The sequence below is a fragment of the Rhineura floridana genome, chromosome 15 (genome assembly GCF_030035675.1).
Source record: "Rhineura floridana isolate rRhiFlo1 chromosome 15, rRhiFlo1.hap2, whole genome shotgun sequence".
NCBI lineage: Eukaryota > Metazoa > Chordata > Lepidosauria > Squamata > Rhineuridae > Rhineura > Rhineura floridana.
The window spans coordinates 31,762,749-31,779,499 of NC_084494.1; the positions used below are offsets into that span (position 1 = coordinate 31,762,749).

General features: G+C 45.7%; 1 protein-coding gene across 2 annotated transcripts; it reads right to left on the reverse strand.

The window, feature by feature from the left end:
• Window positions 1–6,422: 6,422 nt before the first annotated feature.
• LOC133370967 (zinc finger and BTB domain-containing protein 26-like) lies at window positions 6,423–11,620 on the reverse strand. 2 transcript variants are annotated; one of them, XM_061597967.1, is made up of 3 exons: window positions 11,368–11,620; window positions 8,304–8,428; window positions 6,423–8,189 (listed from the first exon to the last, which is right to left on the reverse strand). In XM_061597967.1, exons 2-3 carry the CDS (start codon window positions 8,415–8,417, stop codon window positions 7,239–7,241), a joined length of 1,065 nt encoding a protein of 354 aa, XP_061453951.1. In that variant the 5' UTR covers window positions 8,418–8,428; window positions 11,368–11,620; the 3' UTR covers window positions 6,423–7,238. The 2 variants fall into 2 exon arrangements, with proteins under 2 accessions (XP_061453951.1, XP_061453950.1); XM_061597966.1 differs by having other exon boundaries at window positions 6,423–8,428; window positions 11,368–11,619.
• Window positions 11,621–16,751: the final 5,131 nt, after the last annotated feature.

The window sequence follows — 16,751 nt, forward strand, 5'->3', positions numbered from 1 at the left end:
CATACATACATACATACATACATAGATAGCTAGATACATAGATAGATAGATAGATAGATAGATAGATAGATAGATAGATAGATAGATAGATAGATAGATAGATAGATAGATAGATAGATAAAAATATTCTTTATCAAACTTTAGCAAATGTATTTTGACAGGGTGCATAGGAACATAGAAAGCTGCAGTATACCGAGACAGACCCTTGGTCCATCTACTTCAGTACTGTCAACACTGACTGGCAGTGGCTCTCCAGGGTTTCAGACTGGGGTGTCTCCCAGCCTTACCTGGCATGGCCTGAAAACACATGGGAGAGCATGTGAGACCACTTCCTTCCTGAAGCCAACCAAGTCAGGGTTTGGTCAGTGCCTGAATAGGTGACTGCCTGCAAACCAAATATACATTGCCTTGGCTTCCATGATGGAAGAAAGGTAGGATATAAAATGGAAGACAATAAAGAATTTGCTAGTCTTTAAGACTTTGTTGTTGTCTCCAAGAGCTTGCATTTAAAGTAGCCTTCTTCAACCCTGGGTTCCCAGATGTAGTTGGACTAACACTCCCATGACCCGTGACCACTGGCGAAGCTGGCTGGGATGACAGGAATTCAACATCTAGGGACCCAAGGTTGAAGAAGGTTGTAACAGACCGGCAGAATCTATCTGAAAAGCAATTTGTTTGCGTTCATCTCATGTCTCTGGGTGAATAAAGCTGGCAGAGAGCTCAGACTACTCTGTGCAGCAAAGATACATTTGATGGATGCCCCAAGTTTGATGCGCCTTTCACCATTAAGAGACATTCCAATGCAAATTCACTTAAATATGTATCATTGTCCTCTGCAGAATTTATATGCATCACCTGAGCTGTGTGCGGGAACGTCTCCCACGTGATTTCCAAACTTCCAAATGCACAGAACTTCCACCTATGCTATATGGTGGGTAGGCATATGTGAAACATTTTGACCGTTCCTGGCTCTAACTCTTCCTTTGACAGGTTCTCTGGGTACCACACAACACCAGCAAGAGACAAAATAAGAACGTAAGAAGAGCCTGCTGGATCAGACGGTGATCCATCTGGTCCAGAATTCTGCTCTCACTGTGGCCAACCAGATGCCCACGGGAAGCCCGCAAGCAGGACCTGAGTGCAATGGCACTCTCCCCTCCTGCGGCTTCTGGCAACTGGTTTCAGAAGCATACTGACTCTGACTCTGGTGGCAGAGCACAGCCATCGTAGCCGGTAGACATTGATAATCATGTCCTACACGCATTTGTCTCATCTTCTTTTTAAGCCACCTGGGTTGATGGCCATCACTGCCTCTTGTGGAAGCAAATTCCACAGTTTAACTATGTGCTGCATGAAGAAATACTTTTTTATTTATTATTTATTAGATTTATATCCCATCCGTCCTCCTGTCTGTCCTGAATCTTCCAACATTCAGCTTTATTCAATGTCAATTCTAATGTTATGAGGGAGAACAACTTTTCTCTATCCACTTTTTCTGTACCATACATTTTATACACTTCTGTCATGTTGCTCTGACTTGTAAATGTCAGAGAACTGCTTTGTTTGCATGGCTCCATTCAGCTAGCTAGCTATTGCACCAGTACCACAGAATGCCCTTGAGTGTTAAGGGCAAAAGGGGATGGCAGACATGGGTATTAACTGCTCCCCTGATGGCAGGTTACATCAGTTCAGAGGTCATGGGGAACTATTATGCTGAGAATCCCAGGTTTTATAAACACAATTCTAATCCTCAGTGCGGGTGAAAAGGCTTTGAACCAGAGGTTGCGTGTCCAGAGTCCCACGGAACATCTTGCTTCTTTATCTACAACACAACCAACCTATCACGGACCACCACCCTCCCCGGTACCCTCTCCAGCCAACTCATTTCTTTGAAAAAACTTGAAAATATGAATCTTGGCAGAAGTTCTAATATCTGTCAAAGCAAAACCCTGGGCATAAATTTACTTGGCATACAATATGGGACTTTAGTGGCATGTCATGTAAGACTATTCCCCTCTAGTTGAAAGCTTGAAGAACCCCCAGCAGTAAAGCTTCTCCCTTTCAAGAGTCCCTGTCTGAGCAAGAGACTGACCTGACTTTAGTGAGATTTTAATAAAGATGCTAGCTTAGCAGTTTAGCACTGAAACTCTTGCACAGTATTCCAGCACCCATCAGACACTGAAAGGGAAGTGGACACCCAGTGCTTCAGCAGGTAACAAGAGGCTAACCAACAAGGAATGATGGCAACAAAAGGAAGAGATGAGCAAGGAATCCAGTGTGTAGCAAGAGTTCAAAACAAGGGCAGGTGAGCACCAAGATAGGACTGCTGTATGAAGCATACTGAGAAACATGGACAGAAAGCATTTTGGGGGTGCCAGCAATGAGAGATTGACTGGCACAGCTGCTGCAGCCACAAGATCAGGTAGGCCAGAAGGAGAAACTGGCAGATGGAGGAAACAGATGCTATTTCAGGATTTCATACTCTCTCTTGCTAGGCCTTCTCTTCCCCTACATCAGAAGCAAAACAGGTAACATAGGCACCACAAGTTTCAAAATAGAAATACTGTATCTTTATAAGAAACAAAGGAGACGCAACAGGTGCTACAAGTCTACTTGTATGGCATATGATTCTGGCAACAAAGGTTTGCTGGGCCAGAGTTCTGGTACTGACTGGGGCATCTGTAAGATCAAACCATGCTGCAGGTAGGATGGATCACTGAGCCTCAAGGCAGGGAACCATACAATTCCCTGCACCACTCCAGTGAAGGAGCCAAGGCTGGAGACAGTCCTGGGTAATCAGTGGATTTTATGTTTTCAAAAATGGGGAATCAGCCGCTGTTTGTTTCTTTGTCCTGGCCTCAGCATCCCTAGATGTAACTTGATATCTGAACAACATCTAGGAGGGCCTAACCCAATTAAGTCTGTTACCTCTTCCTGTGCTCTGTCTTAAGAAGACCAATGCGCTTTGTGCTTGAATGCCAAGTCAGATTTCCACCCCTCTCTCCCTGCACTGCCTCCCTTGCTTAACATCCCATCTGATGAAGAGTTCTTTAAAACACAAACGTTTGCTCACTATTTTGTGACTTTCAGGTTGGCTGTAATAAAGATATTGTCTTGCTGGGTTTTTTTAATTGACTAATGTTGCTTTTCAGGGTACCCTAACACTCTGGTTGTTGACAGAGGGATTCCCAGGATTTTCCACCATATATCCTGGACCCAAGAGATGGGAATATAACCCTGATGCCACATCTTTTGCCTGAAATTCACCTCACATGATTATTCTTGGTGCATTCTGAGTCATTTCATTTGTTGACAGGATATATCAGATTGCGGGTGCTTAAATACAAAACAGCACACACTCTCAACAAAATCACATGAGCAATGGGGCACAGAAGTCATATAGGAGGTAATGGGTTATAGAAGCCCTAGGAAAGAAATGTTTAGTCTAGAACAAAGGTTCTCAAAACTCGAGACAGAATTCCTTAGGGAGATGCAGAAAGTTGCCAGCATGTCTCAACCCTTTTTTTACCCCCCGCCTCCGCTCCTCAGAATGCATCTTAGCTAGAAACAAAAAAACAGTAATTGTACCAATAAGCACACTGGGGCCTAATAGCATCACCAGTGGTTCCTCTCCCATCCAGATTATTCTTCTTTGGCACCCTTAGGGTGACTGTGGGACTATCTTACTTCCTCCCCTACCCCACTGAACCATCTCCATTTTGGACTGCATTTTATGAGGTCTGAAAGGTTAATTTCTTGCTTTAGGGTCACATCAGCTGGGTTAAAATGCCTAGCTGCCCAGACATTTGCCTTCCTGTTCTAATAGAATGATGGCACAGCCTAAACGACCATTGGCATTTTAGTCACCAGAGCTCAAATGTGTAGCAAGCCTTTCACTCTCCCTGGGCCCGTACCACTGTCCCCTTCCAAACATACAGTCCAGGGTGTTCTTTAACTGGAGGCCTTACCAAGCCAACCAGAACAGGATCTATGCTGTACTTCTACAACTTCTTGCCACACAACATGAGGGAAGTTCTTCTAAGACTTTAGCTTGTGTTGCCCTAATCTCATGCTTTGACAGTGTTCGCAGTGCATTGTGGGAAAGGTAAGATGTACAAAGAAGACAGAATTATGGCTGCCATCATGCAGCTCTCAAAGTCCCTGAGTTATGATTTTTCATTTGCGATTTGAGAGCCTGCACTCCCTGTAGCATAAGAATGTAAGGAAAGCCTGCTGGATCAGACCAGTGGCCCACCTAGTCCAGCACTCTGTTCTCACAGTGGCCAACCAGGCGCCTATGGGAAGCTCACGATCTTGTGTGGTGCTAGATTTTGAAGCATAGGCCTGGCGAAAGTCTTTGCTGCCAAAAACAGTGAATGAAAGAGAACCTTGTAAATAAGCCTACAGCAGTTAGTAGCCTTCAAAGATAGAAATAAAAATAAACTACTGGCCTGCCAGAGGCTGGAAGAGGAGGGATGGAGAGCTCCCTGCCTTCACCAGCGGCCTGTTGCATTTCCTCTGGCAGCCCATTGTTTTGTTTTGTTTTTCACCCCTTACTTAACTCTCCTACTCATCAGTTTCACTAGCTTTAGTATTATGAGGCAGGAAATCTATCTACTTCACCATCACAATTTACAATTCCCTTAACATGCTCACCCTCCAGTCATATTTTCAACATACTAAAATCCCCAAATGCTCTAGTCTTTCCTTGTTCAGGATGTGCTCTTATTCTGGTTGCTCTTTTATGCACCTTTCCCTGTTCTGAGGGTGCAAACAGGACTATACATGGTATTCCAATGCCTGTTTTATGTTGAAGTTTAACAACATATCTACAGCCACCAGATATTTCTATCAAACTTTAAAAAGCAGGGAAGTTGGGCAGCTATAGTGAATGCACCAGGGGAGCAGGAGACCTGACCTCCTCTCTGAGATATTGTGCTGCCCTACAAATTTGTAAAAATGCAAACAAAATTTGGGTTGGTCTTTCACACTTCAATCCACTTCCTGTGTAGCTTGGAAGAATTTGGTAACATGTCCCTCTGAGCATATGGCAAGTATTGGCAACACCTGCAATCAGGACTACATCTCCAAAGATGAGAGAATTAGGAGAGGAGAGGCCCTATTCCCCTCACAGAGCTGCAATACTCAGAAGAGGAGCTGGCTATTAAACCACTCTGGCCACTTGTGCTCTGTCAGGGGAAGAGGAGTCTCCTAACAACTCTCAGTACCCTTCACAAACGACACTTCCCAGGACTCTTTGGGGGAAGCCATGACTGTTTGAAGTGAAATAAATGTCTGGCATGAGTGTGGCCCCAATCAGCCAAGCCAAACAGCTGTTAGTCTGGCTTTTAGAACACTGACAGTTCTTACTGATTCTTACTGAGCATCTCCATGCTTATCATTGACTTCAATGTTACATTTCTTAAATGAAGTAAAAATCGCCAGGCATTTTAAAAACTTTTAATCACCAGAAGATGGTCAGAGTATGGGGCAAAGTCAGTAATAGGATTACAGGTACTCTGTGAAATGGCTGGTTTTTAATTAATTTCAACAAATTATGAGAACGCTGACAGAAAAAAGCCCCAAAGGGGTTGGGTTTTCCCCTCGTTTTACACTTTGATCTCTCAATTCTCTGAGTATTTTATGTCTCATCATAAAAACTTAGAGGGTTGTTAAGCAAGCGTTTCAGTTTTGTAAGGTTTTGTTTTGAAATGAGCTTATGGGAAGCAGCAGAATGGCATGGGGGAAGGTATTTTCAATTTAACATGGCAGAATGTGAAAATTCCATGCTGGCTATAGTATACAGCCACTCTCATGGCTGTATAATTAAGTTAGGATTTTTTTTGGCCCCAATATACACTTAATTACACACCACCTGCCATTTTGTTGCCCATTCACTCAGTTTGAAAAGATCTTTTTGGAGCTCTTTGCAACTTGCTCAATTTTCTCCAGTTTAAATCAGGGATGAGGAACCTGTGACCTTCCAAATGCTGCTGGCCTCCCCATTCCTGGTTTGCTTCCTGTTTTTTCACCAGTTATTGTTCCACAAGAGGACCCATCCTCTTGCCCCATGACTAGATTTACTCAGGAGTTTTTGATGAGGGACTCTGTCTTTGGCAAAGGCTTTTTGGAAGTCAAATATATAATGTCTACTACATCATCCCCACCCAAATGCATGCAGACACTCTCAAAAGGATAAAGTTGGTTAGGCAGGACTTCCCTTTGCAGAAGCCATGTTGGTTATTTCTCAGCAAGAGTTGTTCTTATATATGCTTAATAATTCTGTCATGAATGTGTTCCCTCAATTTACCTAGAACAGACTTTCGGCTAACTGGCCCGTAATTTCTTGCCTCCCCCATGGGTCCCTTTTAAAGAATCAGCAACATCTTGACTACTTTCCAATCTTCTTGTAAGCAGGCCAATTTTAGTAACATGTATATTTTTATTGTGAGATCAGCAATTTTACATTTCAAGAACTCTTGGGTATGTGCTGTCTGGACTCAACGATGTTAATTTGTCAATCAGCTATAAACATTTCATCTCCTGTCACCTCTACTTGACTGAGTTCTTTTGATGTTGAATCAGATGGCTGACTCTGCAGTGCCCCACCAGGCCCAAAGCAAAACATGGAAGTGCATGAGGTAGAAAATCTAAACGGCACTCCCTTTACACATCAATGCACCATGAAGTTCTCCTGCACAAACCCTGATGAACCGAAAAGGAGCTATACGAAAGTACCACCTTCTCCTTGCATTGCTCCCCTTCATTTCACTGTGGCTTGTACAGGTGACTGTCCCAGCGGATTGTGTCTCATGAGCCAGATCTTGTCTCCCCTCTGCTGCCCTTTACAGCACTCCAAATCCGTTGCTCCAGGCAGGTGCTTCACTCCACTTCATGTGAAACCACCTTCAACGCAGGCCCAACATTCTCTATTCACTCAACGGCCTCCCTTTGCATTGTGGCATTCCGTCTCCTTTGCAGGAAATGGTTCCGTCTTTGTTCTTTGTGCTCTCTCACAGAAAACACTCTAATCACAGCACTTGCCTTACTACTAGAAAAGGAATGATTTCGGCCTATGGCATCACTACATCAACTGTCTCCGTCTGCAGCGCGCCCCCTGCCCTGTTCATGCAGCCCCTCTCCTACTGAACGGACATTTGGCCTGAAGACTCCTCCTGGCCTCACGGAAGAACCTACTACTCCGTTTGTAGCTGCCCTCCTCCCACCCTTCTCTCACATCAATCAAAGTCAATGGTGACTTCTTCAATCTCTTCGTGGCTATTCTGGACGGTGCTCTTGCCATGCATCTCCTTGAGGTGGCGCCGCAGGCCCGGTTTGTGGGTGAAATGCATTTCACAGTAGTTGCACTTGTGGGGCTTGATGCCACTGTGTAGGTTGAGATGGTCCTGCAGGGTGGCGTTCTGGGTGAAGCACTTGCGGCAGATGGGGCACTGGAAGGGCTTGAAGCCTGTGTGCACCCGGATGTGTCGAGTCAAGTTGCTCTTCTGCGAAAAGACTTTGCCGCAGCGAAGGCACAGGAAGAGCTTGTGCTCCTGCACATGGCTCACAAAATTTCCCAGCTGCTGAAACACACTGCTGCAACGTGGGCAGCGGTAGGGACGCTCCAGTCCTGGCACCTTCCACGCCGCCATCCCACTGCCCGTCCTCCAATCCCTGTATGCCACAGCTGTGCTGTGGCGATGGCGATGCAATGGGTGGTTCCTCCACTGGGAGGCGGGCGCGGGAGCTGCTGATGGGAAAGGAAGCCCTTCGCTGCTTGTGTCATCATCATAGCAACCCTGCAGGTAGCTGCGTGTGATCTCCACAGCGGAGTTGATAAGGGAGAGTGAGATTGCGGGAGAGGAGGGGCCACGGGAGCTGCGTGGGGTAAACTCAGGCCCCTCCGCTTTGTTTTCTTCACAGTCTGCCTCTGCCGTGGGTGAAGAAGGTTGCTTCTCCTCCCGCTCTTCCCCATCCTGCTCTAGATAGCTCCCCTCTCCTTGCTCCTCCCGCAGCAGGGCATCTGCCTTGGGGACTAAGTAGTGGGAGACTGCTTGAGCACAGCGCTCCACCACATGGCCCATCTGCAAGAAGGAAGCAGCTGTCAGGTAGCTGACCAGTTCCTTGATGGGCACCTCAAGGCATCCTGTGTAGCAAGAGAGCAGAAGCTGGCGTCCAATCTCTGGACTCTGGAAGAGCGAGACAGACACCTCTTGTGAGTCATTCAGCAGAAACTGGTCGCGCAAGAAAGGGGAGCAAGCAGCAAAGACCACACGGTGCCCAGGAACCCGCAGCTCGTTCACCTGTACCGTCACATCACAGAAGCGCCTCTGCTCCCGCAACTGGTCCATTCGGTGCAACACCCCATCACCGTATCCAGGAAAACGAAACTGCAGCCGTTCACAGGCTGGGGCCATTTTTTATTTGCCTGGAAAGAGGGGAGCAAGACATGGGAGGGAGAGAAGTGAATTGCATACAATACACTAAAAAGGAAACAGACACCTCTATATCCATGTATCTGAACTCGGAGGTATCTGATCCGTGTTTCAGGCAGCAGTATTTCAGTTTCTGAGTGTGATTATATTTGATACAACAGAAGAAAGAAGGAGACTAGGGTGAACAAAAGTTTTCGTTTGAGAAAGCACATAAAAAGAACATTCAATAAGAACAATAAGAACATTCAAAAGCATTAAGTTTAGGCTCTATTTCCATGCTGAAAATAAGGCCACTACAATGACATCAAGTATTGTGGTATTCAGAAGATACTTTGAAAGGAAGGGTGAAATTCTGATGTACTCATTCGCGTGCTCTTCTTGTTCGACAGCCTTTTCTTGGCAGTGCCTGGGTGGTGTGATGCCGCTTCCACTTCCTGATTATTGATCCAACTGTGCTCACTGGAATATCCAAACACTTGAATATTTCGTACCCTTTTCCTAATCTATGCATTTGTATTACATTATCTCTCACTTCTGTAGAATGCTCTTTGGTCTTCATTCTCCTTCAGATTCACAGCCTGACCTTCAACAGATAGAGAGAGCGAGAGAGAAAGAGCGAGCGAGCGAGCGAGCGAGCGAGAGAGAGCGAGAGAGAGCGAGAGAGAGAGAGTGGGGGGGGGGTTATCCTGACAATGTGACAGCAACTTTAATGGTTCACAGGTGGAGGCCAATGGTAAGGGAACTGTGTCCTCAATAGGGCAATTTCTTTCACCTGTGTAAACTGGGAGCTTCCACAGCACATGGGGTTGAATACTTATGCAAGCAACATGTTTGTTTTTTATGTTTCTTACAAACATTTCCCAACATAAAACCAGTATCACCTTAAAATTATTGATTTTGAGTTTCGGTGTTTCCAAATAAAATATTATACAGAATGAAATTACAATGTACCATTTGTAATTCAGTAATATGACAGCATTGGTCAGGGGGCTGATTACTTCTGCATATTTGCCTGGCATTATCTTTACTATATTTCAGACACCAGGCTAAGGTGGCTAACCTGTTGCTGGAATAAATGTCCATCTTCTCTGACCATTAGCTATGCTGGCTGACGCTGATAGGAGCTGGGGTCCAACAACATCTGGAGGTTAACCACATACTAAACCTGGAGCAAGACCCATTGGACACAGTGGGACTTACTTTTGAGAAAAAATGCATAGGATTGTACTGTAAGCCCATCCTGTTTGCTGGAGCTTTTAATTAACTACACTGAAATTAAAATTTATTTAAATAAAATAAATTAAAATTAATTGGCTATTAGCTTGTTTAATTTGCTATTGTTGTTTTTTTGTATTGGCTTGGTTCAGATGCAATGCTATATTTTGGTGCTATGAGCAAGAGGCACAGCTAGCCCATGCTCTCTCCTCTCCATGGACAGCTAAAAGAAAATTGGAAGTAAACTAACTAGAGTTTCTCAGTATGTCCAAACATGAGGAACTCTAGTTTAGTTTAGTTCCTGGCTTGTCTGACCAACCCATTGTTTAAATCAACCAAAGATCCCACACGCTTGGAGGCAACAAGGAACACTGGTTTCTTTGAAAACAAAAGTGGAAGCAAAAGCTCACAATCTCCTCTTTGCAGTCAGCCAAATGAAGGAGCGAGGACAGCATGGGTACACATGGCAGTAAACCAAAGTTTAATGTTACAAGTGGATAGATCCACTGGATTTATCTGGCCTTGCAAGCTGCCATATGAGCTGTTTTAGTCAACCTTGCAAATAAACCCACCAAAGTTAGCAGCCTGCAAAAGATGTAACTAGCCTGCTGGGGGCTGGCAGCGGAGGGATGAAGAGCTGTCCCCCCTTTCCCAGCAACAGCCTACCACATTTCTATACTGGGTGCGAAGCAGGGGTAGAGTGCTTTATCTCCCCTCCGCCGGCCCACTCACAAGCCTGATATAACTGTGTATACGCAGTTTCCTTGCTGCCTATGCCTACAAGTGTGGGCTTAAACATAAGGCTCATTTTAGTATACAGGAAAAGCAACAAGTTGCATCAACAAACAGGTAAAACTATCTTGCGTCAAGTAGCAATGACATATCTATCAAGCTGAATACCTGGAAGTTCTGGGATTCGCTGACATTTAATGCATCTAAATCAGTCATGCCCATTCATTTTAATGCGTCTACTCTGAGTACGACCAGCGCTGATTCAGCACAAACCCCTCTTCCCAAACTCCAGTTGAGAAACCTCTCTAGACATCAGCTCAAAACAATATTATTTTGTAGAATGTAGCAGCTGCTGCGATCATGATCGTTTGGTTGGCATAACTAGGAGATTACAGTATAGCTAAATGATGTCTGGTCCCCGTTTGACGTTACGAGGTATCTCTTTGTGTATCGAATAGTAGGCCCCTTTATAAATGAAATTATTTATTTCTCTAATTTGGAGGGATTTCGAATGGAAAAGGAGTATCAAAAAGTCTGTTTCTCTCGATATAGTGTGCCCTAACGGTAACGCTTGGGTACTTTTTAATTTGGCATTTATGTATCATTTGTTTCATACTGTTTTGTTCACTAACACAATGAAACCCCAGTGAGGCAGCGAGGATATCGATTCCCCCATGTGCCTTCTTACTACTATTCCCGAAAGCGTTCTATTCCGTTTGCGTAACGCGGTTCCGACTTCTCGCACTAGCGTCTCAGTCCTTCCCCGCTTGCGCTGTTAGCGCGGCGCCTTTTCCAACTCCAAAGCTGCTCAGGCAGCGACCCCTCTAGGCCGCTTTGATGTTCCCTTTACGTTATTTACGTAGCTCCTCGTCGCCTAGCCCGCCATGCACAGACCCCCGCTACGCTCCTCTCCTAATGTGTGCTCCTCTGTTCCTCTTCGCAGAGGAACGTAAGTTACGTAAACGTCGCTCCTTGCACTACTCACCCAGAATGTAGCGTCTGGCGCCTTCTTCTCTCGTTTCAAGGGCCACTTCCACTTCTGAGGGCCTCGGAGGCTGCTGCTTCACGCCGGCTCCGTTAAGGTTCCTCGCGGAACCTCCGCGGCGCCGCCATCTTGGAGTCCGCCTCTCAGAGGGTCCGGGACTTTTTCCCCCAGGCGGGCAAGGGCAGGGATTGCTCCGCGGAGCGACCCGCCGTTGGGGCTCAGTACAAGGGGGACCGCAGTGAGGCGGTGGGGGAGTGAAGGGTCGCACAAGACACCGTATCCCTCCGCCGGGAAAGAGTCCAAAACGTGACCCCCTGTTGTTACCCCCACCTCACCCCCACATGAGCCTCTGGTCCCTTCATATACTCTCCTAAAAGTAGTCAGCCCCACTCCATACCTCCTCTCCCCGTTACTTTCTTCCTCAGAATTCCTTCACAATGTTGTTGTTATGTGCCTTCAAGTCGATTACGACTTATGGTGACCCTATGAATCAGTGACCTCCAACACCATGCATTATAAATTGCCCTGTTCAGATCTTGTATGTTCAGGTCTGTGACTTCCTTTATGGAATCAATCCATCTCTTGTTTGGCCTTCCTCTTTTTCTACTCCCTTTTGTTTTTCCCAGCATTATTGTCTTTTCTAGTGAATCATGTCTTCTCATTATGTGTCCAAAGTATGATAACCTCAGCTTCATCATTTTAGCTTCTAACGATAGTTCTGGTTTAATTTGTTCTATGACCCAATTATTTGTCTTTTTCACAGTCCATGGTATGTGCAAAGCTCTCCTCCACCACCACATTTCAAATGAGTTGATTTTTCTCTTACCTGCTTTTTTCACTGTCCAACTTTCACATCCATACACAGAGATCAGAAATACCATGGTCTGTGTGATCCTGACTTTAGTGTTCAGTGATACATCTTTGCAATGGAGGACTTTTCTAGTTCTCTCACAGCTGCCCTCCTCAGTCCTAGTCTTCTGATTTTTTTATTGCCTCTATTTTGGTTTAAGGACTGCAGCAAGATATTCATAATCCTTGAAAAGTTCAATGTTGCAGTACCACCATCACAATGTGTCTTCATTCCCTGTTCAGTTAATTTTTGCACAACATTTCCTCCCCCCCTCCAGTGTGTCGATTGTTCTTTTAGATGCCACCTGTCAGTCATGAACTCTCCCCACCAGACTCCAGGTTGCCACCTTTCCCCTGCTCTGTGACCTTCATTGGCTAACAAGCAGGTAGATATCCATCAGGCACATGGTTTAAACTCTGGCACAATGGGGGAACGGTTGCAAGACATTTTATTGTTGTTATATGCCTTCAAGTCAGTTACGACTTATGGCGACCCTATGAATCAGCGACCTCCAACAGCATCTGTTATAAACCACCCTGTTCAGATCTTGTAAGTTCAGGTCTGTGGCTTCCTTCGTCTGGTGTCTCAGCTTTGACCGTTCCGCCTTGGGTGACCCTGCTAGGAATCTAGCCTCTTGGTCTAGACTCCTGACGGCATTGCTTTCCGCTTCTTCAACACCCTCAAACCCCCTCACCACATTAAGGTGTGCATCCTAGAGGAGGTGCAAGACGTAAAACATGAAAAATAATAAAACATGGTGAAGTTACAACATGGATGGGGAACCTGCAGCCCTCTGGATGCTGTTGGACTACAACTCCCATGAGCCCCAGACATCATGATCAGTGATCAGGGATTATGGAAGTTGTAGTCCAACAACAGAGGGCCACAAGTTCCCCAACCCTGAGTTACACAGATTGCAAACAAGGTTTTTCATTCAACTGGTGTCATCCTGACATCATTGGACTACAAGTCTCATAATCCCTGATCATTGGCCATGCATGGTGGGTCTGATGGGAGTTACAGTCCAAAAACAACTACTAGAGGGCACCAGGTTGTGGAAGATAGCTCTGTGCACACATGGCCCCAAAGCATTACCACGATTCCTATATGCAAACATAAGGCCACAAGCTTTTCAAACAGAAATTCCTGCATATCTAGGACCATATTGTCTCTTAATTCTATAGAGCTCATCCTACACTTCCAACATCATGAGATCCAGCATGGCAATATTGATAGATGGAAACCTTGGTTCACATGTGTCCTCAGCTATGAAGGTTGCTAGGCAGACTTGGGACAGTCACCATCACTCACAGCCTCTCCAAACTTACAGTGGCTGTTGTGAGGATAAAATGAGCATTATCCCCTGTAGGCAATCCTAAACTCCTTGGAGCAGGGGATACAAATAAGGAAAATATATTTAAAAAATGAGGCTCCCGGGAAGAAATCAGCTGGGGTAAGCGGGGGGGGGGGGCGAGAATTCTGAAATTAGTGAAACTCAGATAACCACCAATATTTTCATTAAGATCATACTATTGGCTTGCTGGTTTGTATACTGTAGGACCACCACCCCTCTTTTTTTGTGTACGTAGAGCCCTTTTCTGACTGCAACAGAAGACCTAAGGAAACTGAGAGGAAGGAAGGATGGAAGAGTGGGTGGGTGAAAAGGAAAGACTTCCCCCCTCCCACCCCGTCTTGTGTTAACATGACCTCTGACAAAAAGAATTTAGAATCAGAGTCCAGCAACTGTATGCCAACGTGTTGCTTATTATTTTAATACTGAATTTGATACAACTAGGGGGAAAGCCATTCCTGACAATGCAGCCTATTTTTGTTCCTACTGCAGCAAGCCAGACACCTGGCAGCCTTCAGGGGAGGGGATCTGCATTATACCAGTCAAATCTCACTGTTGCAGACCTCCTGTGTGAAATAGGCACACACAACACCACATTTACAGACACATAACATGTTGAGAGCTTTGTTAGGTTTTATCAGGCTGCTATCATATTCCAGGAGAGAATCATGTGACGTTATTTGGAGCTGGGGGAGAAACTGTCTCCCACCTTAACTGGAATTCATTGTTCCTCTACCCATCACCAAATACATAACTTGTTGCTGAACAGAAAAGGGAGGAGTGGGAATTGCCAGTGTAGTATTGTTGCAAGACTGTCACAGGAGGCCTTGGGAGATCATGTTCAAATCTCCACGCAGCTATGAAGGTCACTGGGTGACCTTGGGCCAATTACTACCTCTCAGCTTAACCCTGGGGCAAGTTGAAGTCTTAAGAGTTCTTTCTCAACTTTCTCAGTCCAACCTAGTTAAACTAACTTAGGCCCATTGATTTCAATGGGTCGGCTCTGAGCAGTTTAACATGGACTGCAATCGTAACACATTTACTATGGCATAAACATAATAAATTTGTTAGGCTGCGTACACAGCAGACATTCACAGGCAATGCTTTCCACAAAAAACCCTAGGTTTACCCCTCGCAGAGGGATAATTCCCAGCACTCTTAGCAAATTACAGTTCCCATGATTCTTGGGGGGGGTATTAAATATGTGGTGTGTATGCAACTTCAGTCACACTATTTTTTGTTGTCTCTGCTGCAAGAGACTAACGCCGCTTTCCCTTTGGAAATAACTATCTCACAGGGTTATTGCAAGGATAAAAGCGGGGGGGGGAAGTGAAAGATCATCTGTGCTGTCTTGAGCTTCTTGAAGACAAGGCAAGATGTAATTGACGCATACATATCTGCATACATACAAGAGATAGAGCTAAGCCTTCAGCAACACATAAGAAGGTAATGTTCAGGCAGGGGAAGGGCCATAGTTCAGGAGTAGAGCATATCCTTTGCCTGGAGAAGGTCCAAGGTTTAATCCCTGGCATCTCCAGATAAGGCTGGGAACATCCCCTGCCTGAACCCCTGGAGTGCTGCTGCCAATCAGTGTAAGCAATATTGAGGTAGATGGACTAATTGGTCTAACTCAGTATAAGGCAGCTTCCTAGGTTCCAATGATCTTTCATATGAGAATAAGGGGTGTACTCACATCCCCATTATCAGCTGCTGGAGGGTGTGCCGTGCTGATTTTTATAGGTCAGCTAGGAAAATGGCCAAGACAGCTGGTATAGCACAGTGGGGAGAGCCTGGCTGGGAGTCCAGAGTCTGAGTTCAAATCCCCGCTCATGTCTCCTGGGTGTCAAGGGCCAACTAAAGATCACCCGCACAGTGAGTGGCTCAGGGGCTACATGCCCTGCCACCTGTGGGCAAGCTGCATAGTCCCAAGGAGCCCAGTTGCCCCCCAGCTTGCAGTTGCGGACAAGGAAGGGGCTGGCTTGTGCAGCCGTGGCAAGCTGAGCAGGCCCTGGCCAGCTGGGGCGGACTAGCCTCAGAGAGAGGCAATGGTAAACCTCCTCTGAATACTGCTTACCATGAAATCCCTACTCATAGGTTCGCCATAAGTCGGGATCAACTTGAAGCAGTCCATTTTTCCAGGAAAATGGCCACCATGATGACAGAGGGCTTGTATCATGCAGAGACCTCGAGTGGACAATTTGCCTTTGTGTGCAATGTGGCAGAAGATGATGTACTGCGGAAGCTAAAGAGGTGTATCTATCACATTTGTATCCATTCCTTTTCGCAGGAGGCACAGGCAGCATGTGTGCAACAGCATTAAAGTAAAAACTAAACCTTTCCTTGTTGAAACCCCCTCAGCCCAGGCTGAGTCTATTCAAACCATTCGACTTTTGTGAGGCTTGCTAAGACGAGGTTGGCCTGAATATACTGCACGGCTTACTGCAGAGGCAGCTGCCTCTATGGTTCTGCAGGCATCTTTTTATTTTTTTACATTTTTCTCCACTCCCGTCTCTTTGGCATGGCATTCTATCCTCACAGGTGGTTTGGGGGCAGGGAGGGGGTAGAACGCATGATAAACCCATGTCCTAATAAGCCTGATTTCCAGCAAAACCCCACCATTACTGGAGGGATGCCCTCAGGATCTCTACTGCACTCCCACCCAAATGATAAAAGAAATTGTCTGCCTTTTGCAAGAGGCCAAACCCACAGGACCCGGAAGTCGCTGCAAGCCTGGATTTCATATAAACTGTGATTGAAGGCTCAGAAGAACCAGTGACTTGTGAAACCCATTCCCCTTCTCACAAATGCTCGGTTACTGTATGTCCCCACCCTCAAAATCAGGTGTTCCCGCACCTCCTCTTGCTCCCCAACCTCTTCCCACTCCTATGCTTCATTTTCTTTCACAACCCACTCTTACAAAAATAATAATAAATTGCCTCATACCATAAGGAGGCAAAACTCCATGATGCAAAGCAACAGTCACTTGCACAATTTCTTTAGGGCTGCAACCCTTCACTCCGTTACAGTTGGCAAAGCAAAAGTAGGGCGTTTTGGCTTCAATCCCTGCCACCTCATGTTCTAAAGAATCTCACTAAACCAGTGTAGGAAAAATCTTTGCTGGAGATGCAGCTAGAGAATCATTGCCAGGTAAAGCAGGCAGCATTGGGCTAGAAGGAATCATAG